Raw genomic sequence first — 18,570 nt, 5'->3', positions numbered from 1 at the left:
TCTGCATTTTCACATCATTGCATCAGTCATGCACAATGCTTTGGTCCATTCATGCAATTTAGTATGCAACTGTGCAACTCTCTCCAAAATTAGTAAATTGCTCACAGGTAAATTTTTTGAAACATAGAGGAATGCATGTAGCACTACAGGTGGATCAACCTATGATCAACCACATTTCTGATGCAGTTCAAAGGTGCAATTCACGAACACTCCCGGGCATCAGAGCTGTACATTTGCCAACGGAAACCTATTTCTGCTGCACATCTTGTTCATTTTTTCTTGTATGACGGATGAAGCTCACCAAATGCTCCCAGTCATCTACTTGCTCAGATGAGCAATCATTAAAGAGGAAAGGGGTGTAAAAACAATAGTAATGAGTCTTTCATTGGTTTGTGTCAAAATACATCATCTGTCCTAAAACACTGAATGGGATGGATTTGGTCCGGAGGCCTTGAGTTTGACACACTAAACTTTGAAACAGATGGGAAGAGACCAGGAAAAAGCTTCCTCAAATGAATACCCTGACATTTGGCAAGTCAGTAACCTTGCGAAGAAGCTCCTCTCCCGAGACAGTATATCACCATAGTATATATTCTCAGTATTCTTCAGTATATAAAGCCTCCACTTAAACTACAGCAGTGTGCCAGAAAGGAATACTGTCTGTCCTTGTTTATCTTCTCAGCCTCACACAATATTCATGAATAACTTACTTCATTCACAGATTATTTCCCAGAATAACTTTGGTTACAGAATCCTTCTCTATCAATTATTCAGCGGGTGGTTCTGCCGTCCACACACACACACACACACACACAAACGCAAAAAAAGGGGGGAAAATACAATTTACACAGCAAATATTGTAAAAATGTGTTTGATTTGTGACATGAAAACAATTATGACTAAACCTTTATTTGCACAAAAGTGTTCAAAAATGGGGCTTCAAAACCTTCCTAAATCAGACATGAATTCTTTAAGAATAATTGGCCTTGAAACAAACCATCGTTCCAGCCACGACTGCCGTTTGGAACTCACAATACCACGAGCGCATCTCCCCTCTTTTTTTGTAACATGTCAAAATACCTGAAGGTCAAGTGGAGCTCAGACAGAGTGAGAAATAGAAAACTCTGTACTGTAATTGCCACCGGTGGGGAGAAAGGTTTTGATGTTTGAAGTGAAAATCCAACCTGACGTGAGCACTGGATTCAAAACAAGGACTTGTCTCCAAGTCAAAAAGCAACAGCGGTTCCATGGTGAACATCTGTATCGCGTTATATCGCTCTGTTTAACGTTGTTGATTAAAAGCCACACAAGGTCATGTGATTGACTGAAAGTACACGGGCAGTGATCATATTGGACACTTTCACAGACTGATCGCCGACGGCTTGTTGTGGTGGCCCACTTTCCTCTTTCCACACTGTCCTCCCAATGGTTACTGTAATTGACTTGGACAAGCCCCGTGTCTCCGTCTCACACCATCTCTTAAGTGTGCGGATGGAATGTTACAAACAGAACAGGCCGAAACGAAAAGCCAATGCAAAGAAAGCGTCTCGTATGACAAACAAGCACACATGCTAACTGGCCTCAGAAACAGCCCTTCAGCCAACAACCATGTCTCACGCGGTGCGAAGAAGAGGAGGCCGCAAATTTAGTCTGACGTTTTTTAGCCTTGTCTATCTTAAGCAAAGCTTTGGGCGGTGACCACACATGTATCCGCCAACAGCGACCCTGTGAAATGTCAAATCAGAAGAGATGATAGCACGCGGATGAGACAGACTTTCATTTTACTTTGTCAAACGCTCATGGTGCTATAATTACTGCTGTGACGGAACATTCTGCAAGAAAAGACCTTTTTATGGGCCCTCTTCATCTGCATCCACATTTTTATTGTACTGATGATAATGAGACGCCACCCTGCTTTATTTTTGGATCTGATGAATCTGCTTCGGATGTATGCGCTCATCACAAAGGACGACACAAAGCCTGGTTGTTAATGTGAGTTCTTCCTTCCTCCCAATTTTCCAATAAGTTTACTTCAATAGTTCAGAGCCATTCATCTTTTGGGAGATAAGACCTGTCAGCTCAGCTAAACACTGCTCGGTTTCTCTCTCCCTTTTCGTTGTAATTCAGAGGAGCTCAAATGAACTCCCTGATGTCTCCACTTCTTCATTCACCAAGTTTGTATATATGTAGAAAAAAGACAAAATATGGAAATCAATTCACTCTCCATGGCTCCAAAGTGATCCAGGCTCACACAGCCACCAAACAGAGGAAAAGCAAATCTCAACTGAAAAGACAACTAGCTGAAACCATTTCTTTTTTTTAAACAGCAGTGGCTGAGGTTCTGTTCTGAGATGGTCCCAAGCCAGCGGGGATCTTTTAAAGAATTACTACATATAGAGCTCTCGGTCACCTTCTCCGAACTGTCAGATCAAAGTCACGGAACAAAGATACCAAAGTAAAAATGTGAGGCCATCTCCTGCTCAGTTCAGATCGAGCGCCGCATTCAGTCCCTGCTGTGAGCCCCAGAGGCGTTGATCCTCATGCCGGCTGTTTAAAATTCAAATTCGAATTGAGCTAGAAACAAACCATGCACCGTGAAATCCTTATATTTTGTCCAAAATAATCTGGAAAAACTAATTTATTGATTCATTACTTATCTTGAGCTTGTTCCCGACTGACCTAGAGCCTGTCGCAGCAATTTAGGATGAGATGCAGGGGACACCCTGGACTGGTTTCTCATTGATTCTCATATAGACAGACACCACTCTGGACACTGAGTGGACTATTTAAAACCATTCATTTGATCCATCAAGTTTCAAGTGATTTCAGTTGCCAAAGCATCGTACCTCATCCTCTACACTGCTTTAGTCAGACTAGGATAAGACCCATTTAGAACACGCTCAGTTAAGACCTGTCAACAGTTGACGATTCATAAAAACATACACTTTGTTGAGTCTGCAGAAACAGAAATCGGGCACTTCTTAGATATGAGACCGAGCTTATCGACCGCTGCAAAGGGCCGGAAGTCAGCACCTGTCCACTTCTGCACAGTCGTGCTAGAGGGCTGACTGTCAGCCACAACCACCAGGTCGCCTGACTCGGCAGGAACGTCCGTACGATAATTACAGCGCGCTCAAGCAAGCATGTTGATCGTAATATTTGTAATTCATGAAGGGCCAAGATAAGACGCAGAGGGGCTATAGTCAAATGATGAATGTAGCAAACTGCATTTTCCATTTAAGAAACCACCACTTATCGGAGTGTGCAGCGCCAAAGCTAACACTAGCTAGTTATCAAGAAACTGGAGGCCAGTGCCTCTTTCGCCTCGCTGGACACGTAGATGAGACAAGAAGTTGTCTTTTTGGTGAAATGGCATAAATACTTAAGCACACATATAAAAATAGATGTTAATTTTAGATACTATGTTCACGATTTAATGGTCAGCTGCTGCATTAAATTAATATCAGGAAACCCAAAGGTTTATTTAAGATTTGTAGATTAGATTTTGTTTACTCTTCCCACAATGGGGAAAATTTGGGGATTCACCAAATCAAACCTTGCTTCCTCTATTCGGGAAAAAAGTGAAGTGAAATTGTTTTTCCGTGAAACAATATTCAAAGATTGAAGTTGCATGCAGTTCTAAACACAAGCTAAATACAAACTCATTGTACGTGTAGACATAGAACGGTTTGTTACTCTTCACGCCCAGCATTAACCACTTGGTGTCATCTTCAGAGACGCTGAGCGCGAGTGATGAGTCCATCAAACTCCTGGTTGATCCCAGAAATCAAACAAATACCAACAGGCCGGCTCGAAACCAAAGACACGGCAGGTACATACTTGACCGTGACAAAAAATTAAAAAATCCAGAAATAAGAAACAAAGACCGAGAAAGTGGGAGCTAGCTCTGCGAATTGTGTTCATCAGTTTAGACCATTAAATCTAATCCTGGAACTTAGTTGTATTTAGTCAAGAGAAGTTTGACCAATATTACAAAGCAGTTTTTATTAGAGTTTGGATGAATACATAATTTTTATTGATGTTTATCGCGTGAGTTATTTTTTTCAGAGCATCTTTGACACAATCCATTTGAGAACAAGGCTTCATCAGACAAACAGCAATGCTTCTGAATTTCACTGAATGTGAAGAAGCATCGAAGAACCACCTTTTCTAGACACTGTACAATTAGAATTTGTCCACAGAAAACACCAGGCTGAGCACTGCCTGGAGAAGTTTAGAAGAAGTGTTTTGGGAGTACTTTTAATCTAGAAATGACCTATGAATTATACAGTCAATTCAAACAAGATTTAACAGATTTCTACAGGCGGTCGGTCGCCAAAAAAAGAAACAAAAAAATGTGCAGCAAGTGCAGCGAGTCAACACTGGACAACCTGGATGATGCTGGAGGCAAACTGTGGCTGTAGGATTCAGTCATCCATTAAAGGCCAGATGCTAGCGCCGCAGAAGCGACAGGTTATCGCGCAGCCTGAGTCGAACGCAGACTATCTTGTGTGCCGTTGTATGTTCTCGACATATTGTGAAGCTGTGTCTCGTTGTTAGGTGCTCAAGTGACATTTTTTCTTTTGAATTGTGACTTTATAAGGCTACTTGTCACTTCAGTAATCACTCATTCGATTTGGGGAAAAAATAAATAAACTTACTCCTAGACCATGTCTTAAGAGGCTCAAAGGCAAAGACACTGCAGGTCGACATTAGACTGTGCTAAAAAAAAAGAGAATTATCTAGAAATCCGAAACAAAGAAGTCTCCACACTGCTGGATAAAGTCACATGTGCGGGAGACAACAAGCGCTAGCTCCATCTAAAGCTGATAACGTTCACTCAACTATGTTGGTAGTTGTTAGGATTCTAACTGTCCAAGCGAGCCTTCACAGAGGACTCCTCATTCGGTAAAATCCTCTTTAATAACAAACCTTTTGCCAAACACGCTCATTTTAGAGAAGCTAATGAGTCACAAGCGGATAATCACGGTGTAATTCCGCTCAGGTGGCAGTGTGCTATCTCCAGCATCACTGCCTGATGCGATGTTTTCGCGGCAGGTTCCGTTCCATCAGACAGCCCAACACCCAGAGAGTGAGACGGGTGTCCAAGGGAAGCTGCTGGATTAGTCCGAGTGACAGCCTTGATGCCGCAGAAACACTCCAATACCCAGTAATACGCCCTTGCTAAAACTCGAAGGGGTAAGCTTCCCTCCACCGCTCCGGGTGGCAGAGAGGTGGAGGACGACACAGGAGGCGAGAAATAAGCTTAATAGCACGCTTCATAAACTTCACATGCAGCAGAATCAGCCTGGGTTCATCCAAGAAGCCCACTGACCCCGGAGAGCCACTTGACACATACTCTCCACCTGTCATCTCTCCCACTCTTGGTCTCCACAACAATCTCATAAAAGTAGGATGGATCTGTGCATCTCTCTAAAGTCCAGTGAAACAAAGAAATAACCTTCACTCGGGCAGAATAATGACGACGACAGCACTATCTTTGTGCTTGAGCTATCTTCAGCGTTAAACAGCTTAAGAGGCAAGCTCGCATACAAATGTAGCGCCACAGCGATGCCATGGCAGCCTGAGCAGAGCACGGAAAACGGAGAGTTCTCCTGATGAGCAGGTGTCCACTCCATCGCACACATCCGACAGAAGCGATGGGCAGTTTAAGACATAAATCTTGCTGAGCTTGATGACTGAAAGGAACGCCAAGCTTTTTAATTGATCTGCGACCACACAAAGCAGGAACCTGAGGGAGTGTTCACTTGTTTAACAGCCTGTTAAACAACAGAGCTTAATACTTCAGCCTCCCTCCAGATCACTGTTCGATGCTCATAAATCATGTTGAATGATTTGCTTTCTCTGTTGGTCTGACAAACAAGGGCAGGAATTATATTTAATCTGGTCGTGAAACATGAAACATTCAATAAGAAAATTTACAAGCTACATTCATTGATTCAGCCACTCGCTTTACATTTGTTCAGTTCCCTCATCAACCGTGTTCTAGTTTCTGTTACCAGCAAATGAGGATCACTTCAAAAGACAACAGTGTTTTTGTAATCTTGCAAAAAAAAAAATTGGAGCATCAAAGGTCATCTGCGCGACCATTCACAGCTCACTGGGGAAATAAGGGGTTATTCCCAGGTGGATGAGCTTCCTTCCAGAGCAGCGTGTCTATCACACCTCCTCTAGTGACTGGAGATCCACCTCAGGTGACCTCTGTTGATGTGGTGGAGCACATCTCTCTCATCTCAAAGGATGACCCCACAAGCGGCATGTGTGGGAAACTCATTTTGATCCCACGTAGAATAAAGGCAACCAAAATTGAGCTTTCTTTTTTTCACTTCCTTGGCCCTTGTTTGCTCCCCCTCTTATTCAAAAACTCGCTGAGCACACCATCATGCAGTGCGGGAAAAACAACAACTTTTAGATGCTAACTGTCTAACTGTCGAGTTGTCTGAACTGAACAGTTTAGGCCATTAGAATAATTAGGTTACGCAGCTTATTTTTTCATTTTCAGTCCAATTCCCACTTTGTTACGTCAGATGCTGCACTGATCTCTCTGTCGATATCGGACTACAGATCGCCCTCAATTGAGAGCTAGGCTTCATCCGACAAATGGCATGGAAGAACAGCCTTATCAACGCACAGCACAAATAGAATCTGTTGGTGGAAAACTGCAGGCCCAGCACTGCTGCAAGAACCTCACCAGGAATCAACAGATCCTTTATATGGATCTAGAAATGATGTGTGAATCAAACAAACAAATTTATTCGACAGTCAGTCAGAAAAAAAAAAAAAATCGGTAAAATCATTAGTTCGTGTCAACAAGCCTCCACATCGAAGTGCATCCCAAGGAGAGCATGAAGAGTCAGACCATGATGAATGACTCAGAAAACAATTATAAACAACAGCCAGAGCTGCAGGGCTCTTCCAGGCCTCAGGAAGAGTGGCCGTTTTATGGGAAGGAAAAAGTATATTTTCAAAAGAACTGTATTTCCTTGAATGTGATTGAAGTGGGATATTCACCGGCTTCACCTCCATCAGAGGGACGTGTCTCAGTTTAAGATACAAGTGTGTCGTCGCGCTCATGAAAGACCCACGACAATACGTTAAGGACAGACCCTGCCACAGGTGGTGAGCTGACTCCAGAACCACAATGCCAGGTCATTCATTTTTAGAGACCTGTGAGCCAAGGCTTGATAAAATCCACAAAAGCAAACCTCACTTTCCCAATCCTGGCTTTCCCAGTGTCTCCATCCTTCTACATTTCACAGCCCGCTCCACTACCCTCGCCATGTTTACTCCAGTTTTTACTGTTACTATTTTTAACCCCTCGCCTGGAGGGCATATTCAAATACAGCGCTGCAACCGGGTGTCTCCCTCACAAGCCTCGCACTCTTCCACTCCTTTCACCCTATAATGAGCATGTTTGGGAAGGTGCATGAGTCACTGAAATTTTCAAGTCCTGCCTCAGTGATGCCCTTTCGAATGCTGACGGGCGACAGACAAGCTGTGGTTTTGTTCACCAGTAGAGGGACAGTGTGGTGCCAATTAAACACTAGAATTCAGTCCCGTGACACTAACAACACTCAACAAAAACGTCTGTGAGTGAATGCAGTTTTATTTAGGTATTTTACCAGATGGCAAGCTACATTTTTTATGTTGATAAACTTATCATTATAAAAGTGTATTTAAATAACGCAACCACTTTCATTAAATGTTGTGTATGCTCAGTTAGTATACAGTAAGTAACATTCGCAGGAGGCCAGAATCATTTTTTTCAGTGAAGATGGATTTCTGCATTTCAATAGATGATGGTAACTGAGACATTTTGTGGATTCATGTTGAAAGCGTATTTGACTGGAGAAAATAATTATTCATTAAGAATACCATACAGATTGTCACAGTATTCTTGCAACGTCGGTTTGTGTGCTTAAAAAAGTACAGCGACTTGCTGTACTAACTGTCTGTCCCCGGAATTATACTTTTGTCTAGACGATACTTGCTCATCTTAAACTGTCAAACCTTCCTGTTGACTCACATTTGAAATCTAAAACACTTTTTTAAATTCAGTCAGGAACATTCTCTCTTGTTCTAAATTATAGGGGATCATAAATCATACAAATGTGAGATGATTTTTGTCACATAATGACATACTTTTTACGGGATTATTTCTGATACTTTACCAGGCAGTTAAGGTTTTTGTACTTGGGAAGTCGCACTCACAGCTCATGGGTCACATTAGCATCTCACTGACAGGATGTTGACACATAACAAACGTGATATTTAATAAACTTTTTTTTATTTCGGAAATTTGTATTTTATTGCTCTCTGAAAATACAGTTATGACACAAGCTTTGGGCCACATGATTTCTGCTAAAGTTGCAGGTTTAAGAAACACCTCTTAAAAAACTGACAAAAAAGTGTATTCGTCTAATCCTGCAGGTGAATCAAAATTCACTCCATCTTTAAGCATATTTGCCGTGCTTTTGACGACAGCTTATCGTGGACAGGCTGCGGTCAAGCGGCGGCGGAGCCAATGTAGCTGATGAGCAGGAACAAAGGGACACTCTGGACAGTCCGTGAGAGAGCGCATGGACACACTGACAACTACTTTAATGTAGCCCCTTGGATACCCATTTTGAATATATACATGGGACACACCTCACTGCCTTCAGCACTCGTGCACCAGAGGAATCCTCAGTCAGGAGAACTAGCTCTCAAACAACTCACATTTTCTGTAGTGATGTAGACTTGTAGTGATATGAAAATAACTTTTCAAACACATTCTGATTCCTGTAAGCCACTTTTACATTCAGTGAAAAACTTGGCTTTCATCAGAGTCCTTTTACAAAGTACTCTGATGCAAAGAGACCTTGAAGTGTGCGTGCGCACGTGTGTGCAAGCCTCAGCGTAGCTGTATGCCCATAAGATGGCATCTGATTAAGTGCATCACGAAGAAGAGTGCACAGAAAAAGACTTCTTGTCTGTACACCAGCTCTTGGTTGTCAGCTCATTTTTAGGAGCCAAGAATAGTGAGTTAAGGAAAGCCGCTTGAGAGCAAATTCGTGATCAGATTAACAGCCTGAAGTGCTGGACTCTGAATATGCCTGAAATGAAAGAAGTCATTTGCCCCTGGATTTTGGGATGCCTTCCCCCCAATAGCTTATGAATCCATCTGAAACTCTTAAGAGGTGTCTTGAAGTTTTGCCAAATCCCAGTGAATTGCTGAACATTATTGATTTCCCAATGCTTGGGCCCTTATTCTCCCGCTTGGAAAAGCAATCTGATTTGAGCAGAAATGGGACACAGCTACGTGAAGAAGTCAAAAAATGAGAAGGTAAGGGACACAGTTTTCAGATGATTTGTCCTCACAGACTGAAGCCATGGTTGATCACTTTTTTGGGAACTAGTGAAAGGCAGTCCCGACACGTGAGTCGCGCTCTCTCACACGCTGAAACACGCTGCGTCTTACCGTCGGGGTTGGCGCAGATGAAGACCCGGACACTGCGACCGGTGGGGACGTGGTGCGGCGGCAGAGCGAGGACGTTCCCGCTGATGGCCGCCCTGCGGAGCGCAGACTCCCGCGGGCAGGGCTGCCTGCTGCCCGCTCCCGACGGCCACATGGGGGGCGACTTCCAGCGTGGCTGCGCACACAAACACGCATCCGTTACTCACAGCTTCCCAGGAGACCCACAATTACAGCGTAAGCATGTGTTACTGTCATATCTCTGCGAAGTTCATTCAAATCAAGACGATAAAATTGGCACGATGACAGGGAGCAGAGGCGCACACTCATGTAGCAGGGATGAAATCTCACATGCATTTTGGAAGGGAGCACAAAGAAGCGACAATGGAGTGATGCGGGGGAACCCTACACCTGCGGGCATTACGCACACCCGACTCTCACCAAGGTGCATGCGTAAATTGTCTGCATGTCCTGGGATGCATTCACAGCGACGTGCACGAACAAGAGGAGGATGAAACGATGAACAAGTGGAGCAAAGCAAGCATCAGTCGTTCCCACCCCAGAGAAGATGCTTGTCAGGGCGAATAACTGCTCAGAAGGGTTATTCTGCCCGGGGGAGGAGGAGAAGAAGAGGGGGCTGCTTTTCCGGAGTTGGGTTATCCTGAAAGCTTTGACGGAAAACCTCGAGAAAAAGCAGAAAAACCAGAGGGAAAGTTGTGTAGTCCACTACTGGAGTCGACGCGAAAGCACAAGGACGCCGCGCCAACACGGGACTTGAGCGCCGGCACAGTTGGAGACACGCACAACGACAGGACACTTCTTGTTGCTCACATTCATGCGCTTCATTTCGAAGCTTCCCAAAATATCCGAGTGTGGAGGAAGAAGAAAGGACACGAACGCCCATCAGACCGCCGGTGGTCCAGAGGAGACGCGGGGGAACCGAGAAACGGACGCCGCTTGAGAGTGCGCGTCCCCGGGCATCCTGCTGTTCCACGAGCCAACAGAGCTCTGAGACCGTGGAGCATCAAGCTGCGAGAATATAAGCAGGCGCTCGTGAGGTTTTCAAAATAAAACGACTACCACGAAACCAAAAAGCGTTATTCTTATAAACAGCGCACCGGCCTCCTTCATGATAATTACTAATTAAGTATCAATATAATTAATCACAGTACAAAATAAACGCTTTCAATTCAAAAAGCGTTTCTAACGACTGATCTTTTACTTTGAAAACAGCATCGATTCCATTTTCTCTCTCGCGCTGCTCTGCTGTTTCACAACTCGTTCAGTCGCGCGAATTTGTCCAAAAAAGAACAATGACTTATGAGAACATTCTGTGAGTACAAATGAATATGAATGTAAGACAATATAATTATACATAGTACAAATAACTGTGATGTATATAATAAAACGAGAGTTCAAAATGAAAACAATTAATGTAACTGGCAGGAGTGTTGACACAGTCATACTGTATTTCGGTCCATATCTCCCGTCTAACCCGGAGAACGGGCACCCCATCTCTTGGTCCTGGACAGGATGCCCCAGCAGCATCTCAGACCGACATGTATGCGATTGTGTTAGATCTATTACAGTGTGTTTTCATGGTGGAAATCTGACTTGACCTTGCCGGGTCAAGCCGACATGCACCTGGAAAAGGTCAGAGCCAGGTATTTTCCTATTTCCAAATGGCTCCTCATCACCATGTAGCCAGCATGAGTGACTCACAACAACCTCACAAGGAAGCATTAGAAGGTTGCAGTTGGTTGTACGCTGTATGCCAGGTGTTGGCGCACCCCCTGGAACTGTTCCATCACCATTCTAGTTCACCCTCAAGGAACTGATCCGGGGTTTGTCACATCATGATAAGGCCTGGCAGAGATGGTGAACAACTTCCTCAGGGTGTGTGGCCTATATCAGAAACGCTCTACAAGACTATGTTCCTCACCTGTTCAACAAAAACTGAAGACTTTAAACTCATAAAACAGTACTGATTTTTGTATCACACTCTGGACTGGTGAAAGTGAAACATATGTGCTGGAGGGCAGATTTTTATAGCATACAAAGGTGTGAAAATAATAATGGTTGTAGTAGCAGAAGTGGTACTATAGGAAGGAGAAAATGCAATAGTTGCCAAGGTGTTATCCTGGAACACTTGGGTGGTTGGTTCTGCTCTCTCTCTGACTGAAAGCGCAAACCCACATCAGGTTTCGATTTAGTTTCAGTGATCAATCAACAGGATCAGGTCCACCTGATTGTCATTCATGACCCCAGTGGAAGCAGGTGAGTGTCTGGGAGCTTGATAAGGAGGGCTACAAAAAGCACAAATGAAAATGCCCCTGGGTAATTTGTTTTTTTCCAGTATGGAAATGAGAGCTCTAGTGGAGGGACATACACGCTAAATAAAGAGTGATAGCAACAGTGTGCTCCAGAACCATGACGGCTTCCCAAGATGAAAAGTGGTGTAGGCTGTAAACAAAGGTGCATTGACAAACTGCATCTACATCAGAATGGCAGTGTACATTTGAAGGTGTACGAGGCACACCTGGCCTTTTTTGGGTGAAGATCCAAACCCCATATTGGATAGGTATCATGGAAAAATAAAAAAGGATGTCCGAGTTCTGCGGTGTAAGATTTGGGTTGTCAGTGCAATGTCTGCAGTAGAATACCCCCCTTTTGATTCTCAATATCTTCCTACTATGAACGTCAGGAAAGCTGTGGCGAGTGAAACATTTTATTAAATTGTGAGCCTTGTGAGTCACCGTGCAACACAGACAGCTGACTTCTGCTTCAATACTTGATGAAAAAGTTCACTGCATAACGTCAATAAGGGACACCTTACTCATGTCTTTTTAGATGCTCATGGTGCCCACCTAAAAATGCCCCCCCCCCCTGTCTGGGACTGCTTCAGCCAAAAGAAATCTTCGAGTCATTCGGGCTTCTATGGGTCATGCAAAGCTGAAGACTTGGACTCACCCAGAACAAATGAATCAGTCAGAACTTAAAGTCAACTAAAACATTACAAGGTCCGACAACAGTGACAGCTGGGGAGAACTGTGGTAGCACTAATGTTTAGACTACTACCACAGCAACTGCACACTGGTAGTTTATAAAATGGCGGAGCTGTCCTTCAGCACCAATTGAGCACACGCGTGTCCGTCCTCTGCTGTGGACAGCAGCAGCCAGGAGGAGGAGGGGTTTCAATTAATTGCTTTATCGATAAATGTACCTCTTCTCTGCAGCCTCTGGTTATTCACGTTGGAAGTTTAAGTGCATTGGATTTGTGCTAAATGGAATTGATTACTGTGCTGTTCTTGTGAGGAGGAAAACGCTGAACCATATATCACAAAACCTGCCCCATCTTTTTCCGTCTCAGTGTAAAGCCAGCAGATGCAAGCGTTTCTGTAAACCTGATGAACAGTGCTGGAACCTCTGCGCTTTCAAGCCGCGATCATTTCCGAGAAGAATCAGCCATTAGCTAGTACATCATTTGTTCGTTTGCAAAGTCCAGCAGATAAGGAGCAGAGTTTGACATCGGATGCTGACACACTTTTCTCTAGATTTGCTCTGCTTGTCACATCGACTCAACTTCGATAATAACCACAAGGAAGAGCGTTGTAATGAATGAATCAAAAAGCCAGGAGCCAAAAGTTGCTGCAGCGTCAGCCAGCCTTGTCAGATGACGGTCTAACAGTGAAACCATAAAAAATGGGCTCTCTCTTTCTTAATTCTTTTCCTCAGTTGTTGGCAACCAGAAAGCTTTCAGACTCCTGCCCATCATGCTCAGGAACACAACTTAGAGTTGACCTGAGCCTTTCCTCTGATGCTGTCGTGACCGTTATCTAGCTGCTGCCTCTCACAACCCTGTGTCAGTAAATAATGAAAGCACCTGCACTGGATTATTGCTACGAAGCAGCAACAGCTGGTTGAGAAAGCAAGATTTGCCTTTGTATTCTGTTGAGTGAGTGAGTAAAGGCGTCTGTGTTGTGTATATAGACATGCTTTCTTGAGTGTTTGAGTTTGTATTCAAGTCGCAACCAAACTCAACGGGAGTCTGGTGTGGATCACCATGGTGACGGGATGATGTGTCACCTGGGAAACACACAGATACAAGGACACTCCATGACTAATAAATAAATAAATATATATAGGCTCAAGTTTTTCCAGGAAGCGCAGCAGCCAAGTGGTACGGGAATCTTTGAAAAACATTCCAAAGTGGACAGTTCCATGACCATCTTGACTGAGGCTCAATCCTGGTGCTATACCAACGATTCATCCAGGATACGAACGTGTGAAAGTGTGAGTTAACTGAGATGTTCTTTGAACATTAAAGCGCTGCATGTCCACACTTACACCAACACAGCCCATCTCCTGAGATGAGAAGCAGCAGTTGAGACCGACTGCAGTGGCAGAACTTCCGACATGCATGTGAAAATGATATGCCGTATGTGATGAGTTTAATGATATTGGCAGCATCATCCTTTTTCAAAACTAGCTTAGAAGTCCTCATGTGTTTTAAAGCTTTGTACGTGGAAATCACTGACCTTTCTACAACGTTAGCAGCACCACTGCACCCGCGGCTTTTGTACCAGCTTATGAATGAACAAAATCTTTCTTCTTAAATTAAGTGGGTCTGGCTTATATAGACCGGTCTATAGCCTGGAATTGAAGGAATATGGAGGAAATGTCAGCAATCAATGTAACTTTGTTGCAACAAATTTGCTAGTAATTGCAAAAGGCCATCTTTGTAGTTATTTGGTCTTCCCATTCAACGCACTGTGTTTAAAGCAAGGCGGCCAAATTGTCTGAACATCTTTGGTATTTTGATGCCAAGAAACCATTAGTATGTGAGATTCAATTACTGGGGGGAGAATAGAAATCAATAGGGCCACTTTAAATATTATGTGTGCTTGTAGTCCCTCACAGACTTGATATTTAAAATTTTTATGAATTAATTTATGAGTTTTATAAATGGCTACTGAAGTATTTCTCTACTTTCTGTTGAAAATGTGGGCTTTTTTTCAACAGTAAAAAGACACCTCAGAAAATAATTCCCAAAGTCAAAATCGTCTGCCTGTTTAATCTTCAGTCTACGCACAGAAATAGTGTTAAGCCGTAGTTGACAGTGCGTCTGTTCACGCCGCTGAAACAGAGAGGAGGAAATGGTTTGACTAAATTCTGTGATTCGATTTGTGTAGTGGTCTGATGATGGTGCATGTTAATTATAGTGGTTTTCAGATTTCCTCTCTCTCTTCAGCACTTTAGTAGGCGAAGCAGGTGCTGCTCCCCAATTTATTTATGCAAAGTTGATTAACTTTGCCACCTTGTATGTCACTGGGTTATTCATGAGTGAGAGGTCTACAGCATCAGATCAAACTCAACAGCTGTTATCGCTCTAATTTGGTGCAGACCTTTCGTGTGGAATACACATTTTGATGCCTCTCCTGCTGCCTCAACCTTTGTGGGGACATTTCATTGACTTTCTTGTCTCTCCCCAGCTTCTCACCCTAAACCTCACCATTACTTGCCATTACCATTACTAACCATCTTAACCAAGACTCTAAACTTTAAACCTAATTATATTGACCTTGTTGTTTTGAAGTCATCATCCTCAAATTGAGGATTAAGCCTTTGGGGTCGGCACAAATGCCTAAGGGCCTCACACAGTGTTTTTCCCCCAAGTGGTCCTCATTAGAATAGATATGCTATATACACACACACACACACACACACTTAAGCCGTATATGATAAATACATGACAGGTTAAGTTATTAAATGGTGTGTCAGAAGTGTGTATAAACCTACATGTTATAGATATGTACACACTGAAATGGTGCAAGACTGATGCATGCCTTCAAAATGTGTCCATCTAGCCTGTATATCAAGGTATTGAATTCTGAGGATAATTTTAACCTGTTTGTCGGCATCATAGACAAAGCCCTCAGGTGTATATTGGATCTTTTCTCAATATCTCTAAAAGCACTCCACACTCCTCGCAAATTAAAATGCAGTGCCACCACTTCAGGACCTGTATGTCTCCAGGACCCAGAGACGTGCAGGTCAAACCAGAGCCGACCCTTCTCACCCTGGTCATGGACTGTTTGTCCCTCTTCTGAAGACTGTTGAAGACTGTTGAATTTGTGATCAGTTCATGTAGTTTGTGGATTATTTCTTTATTAGCTACTTGTATTATTGCTGTTTATTTTATTTTGTTTTATTTCATTGTTTTGTTCATGCTTGCGCCTTATTGCAAAGCACTCTCCTAGGTGTTGGGATCCTTTCTGAGCATGGCAATAAAGCTGATTCTGACCAAATATATATATTCCTCTTTTGCAATTTACCTGCATCAAAATGCACCAGCTATTTCAACAAAGACCAGCATAAAAATGCACACCTCAGCTGGGGAGTAATAAATACATGAATTTGAAAAGGAATGACAAAAACAGACATGTATTTTTTTATTTGTATATATTTATTTTTGTGAAAACACGCTCAGGAACTCTAACATCTCCTATCAAGGACTATTTCAATGTCACAATGACACAAGTTTGACTGATTATAATTTCATACATTCATTATCCACCTATTTCAAACGCATTAATCATTAATGCATTCATCTTCTGGAGCTCAGCTGGAACAGAGTCGTGTGAGGTAGCGGCCATCTCTAGCTGCCACGATTCTAGCTGTGCAGTCGCCACTGAATTATTTTGTTTATTCATTTTTAGCTGTGTGAAGTAAGCTTCACAGATGGAAACCCACACAAGCGACACTAAAAGAGCCAGGGATTCCAGTGGGGTTACCAACTCAAAAATGAATAACTCCCAATTAAAGTTAAATTAAAGCGTTCTAAAACTTAGTTTTGATATCAAACTCCACTTGAGCACTATTTTTGTGAACTCTGTCGAAAAGGCGGCACCACACCACACCAGATGCTCAGCCTGAATTCTGCGCAGCTTTTACTGTTACTTACTTACCGTTACTTTTTACTGCATAGGAGGCTTGATGCCAGTCTAAGGCAACACACAGATTGGAGTGAGTCAGGGCAAGATGTATAGATCTCAAAATATATAGAGAGATCATTTGATGACTCGACGCCGACCATAGGTGTGACAGCTCGAATGGCTGTCTGCTCCTGTGTCTCGGAAGGCCCTTGTGCTGTGTTTATTAAAAGCTCTAACTGCTAGCATGACTTTTGAATTCCTCATTCAGTGTATAAAACAGTAATTACCTTATATTACGTGAAGTGACAGCAAACATGTAGAGGCAGCTACTGTCTCCCCAGCACGAGGAGGCAATAAAATGAAGGCTTCCACTCTGCAAAATTCTTCCTCCATCCCTGAGAGAACTACAAAATGCAATTAACATTGGTCCCCCATGTGTGGACAGCTGCCTATTAACCGATCCATTGCTGAGCCTGGATCCAAATGTCAGGTCAGGCGATTGCCGAATGACATTTCCCGGCTCCTGTCATGTCGTCCTCGCCCGCAGCTCCCTACAGCTGAGAGAGAACACTTTTGTCGTGTGTTATATTATTTATGCGCAAAATGGCTGCAGAAATATGGCTGCTTTAACATGTCAGATCCAATGAGGGCACGGACTTGCATACATTTACTTGAGGAGAAGCAGTCACGCAACGACTGCACGGTTCTTCTTTTGCTAAGTACAGACTGTGCTGAGAGGGATGTCTGTGTAAAAGGTCAAGTCATTATGAAGAGCATGTTGAGGTTAACTTATCAACACATTTGGAGCAATCGGTGTGAGGGAATTATTTACAAAATGTAGTCTAATATGATGTAATATCTTACTTGATTTGGGGACTTGGGATGAAGTACAAATATGATTCATGTCCATTAAATGTGTTACACTGTCAAAACAGAGACATTTCATTTTGTTTTCAAGTCCTTTTGCATGTGTTTTGATGATGCATGACACGTGTCAAACTCCAGGCCTAGGGACCCACCATGTCGTTTTATGCATCCCATCAGGCATCATCAGACATGTTGTTAGCAACCGAGCAGAGCGAAAACACAAGTGTGCCCAATCTCTGTTTCGCAAGACGACTTTGAGTTTTAATAATTGATTAATACAATAAATACAGAAACCACGACAGAAAGAGAGGAGATCCGAGGACGTCACCGAACCACGAGACAAGGTGCATAACCTGAAAATAAAGAGGAAGATCAGGAACACACGCTTGGGATAGGGATACCAAATACACATTTGATCAAGCACACAGAGCCACAGAAAAAATAAAATAGAGGTCAGAAGACTCACATGGCGCATTAAGAGCAAAGACATAAGGGTGAAAGGGAAAGAGGGAAAACGTGGGGCAGCCAGAACAAGCTCACAGCTAATGAGCAGGTGGTCTTGCTGACAGAGTCGGAGTGTGCCACTATGAGACAAAGCTGAGGAGGACACAGAAAGTCAGTCAACGACATTAAAAAAATGGGTCCAGAGTTGGACCCATTTAGCTGCAAATAACTTGAGCCTCCTGCCAGTCAGAACTAATCTTACATTTGAAAAGACCGCCCCCCTTTCTCCATGACGACATGGAGGAAACAAGCCTGGTTTATTGGTGCTGAAGCGCCCCAGTGCTGCTTATAAAAAAGATGAATCAAGGAATAAAGGAGAGCTGGTAAAGGAAAGGAAGCATGGTTAAGTTTGGGTTTGAAAACCCTGAGTGTGAACGCGTGTCCAATGTTTTTAACATTCCATTGAACAATTGCATCATTTTTCTGCAGCCTTTTTGCACCTTACCAAAAGTATTTAACAGGAGTACGACTCCATTTCAATGAATTAATTGCAGACACATATAACCCTTCCATCCAAACATCACTTATTTATCCAATGGAAACATTTTTGTTCATCACATTATACAATGTGATGTGATGAACAAAGGAAAATCAAATCTAAATAGTTGGCTGCAACCCTCAAAACCGTCTGAAAGCGTCAGTGTACAGATTCATCTACAATTTTGTCATGCTGGTGTCAAATATTAAAATGCCATGAATCACAAGTAATTCATTCTAAAAGCACTACTTTATTAGATTTTAATTTTTTCTCATTTGAGTTCCTCTCTGAGTATTTAATAATATGTCCAC

At 42.9% G+C, this 18,570-nt stretch overlaps 1 protein-coding gene across 2 annotated transcripts in view; it reads right to left on the bottom strand.

Annotated features, from left to right (window-relative positions):
• LOC128756411 (NACHT and WD repeat domain-containing protein 2) overlaps window positions 1-10,465 on the bottom strand; it is a 60,874-nt gene extending 50,409 nt beyond the window's left edge. Inside the window, exons 1-2 of one of the 2 annotated variants that reach the window (XM_053860907.1) lie at window positions 10,307-10,465; window positions 9,482-9,653 (exon numbers count right to left, since the gene is read on the bottom strand). In XM_053860907.1, the coding sequence (XP_053716882.1) occupies window positions 9,482-9,653; window positions 10,307-10,321 (187 nt within the window). In that variant the 5' untranslated portion in view covers window positions 10,322-10,465. Of the gene's footprint in view, window positions 1-9,481; window positions 9,654-10,033 lie in introns of both variants that reach the window. The other variant, XM_053860908.1, reaches the window with a different exon arrangement.
• Between the last annotated feature and the right edge of the window lie 8,105 nt (window positions 10,466-18,570).

The sequence above is a fragment of the Synchiropus splendidus genome, chromosome 3 (genome assembly GCF_027744825.2).
Source record: "Synchiropus splendidus isolate RoL2022-P1 chromosome 3, RoL_Sspl_1.0, whole genome shotgun sequence".
Lineage (NCBI taxonomy): Eukaryota > Metazoa > Chordata > Actinopteri > Syngnathiformes > Callionymidae > Synchiropus > Synchiropus splendidus.
Note: the sequence above shows the minus strand (reverse complement) of the source record. Positions and strands in the feature narration are given on the sequence as shown.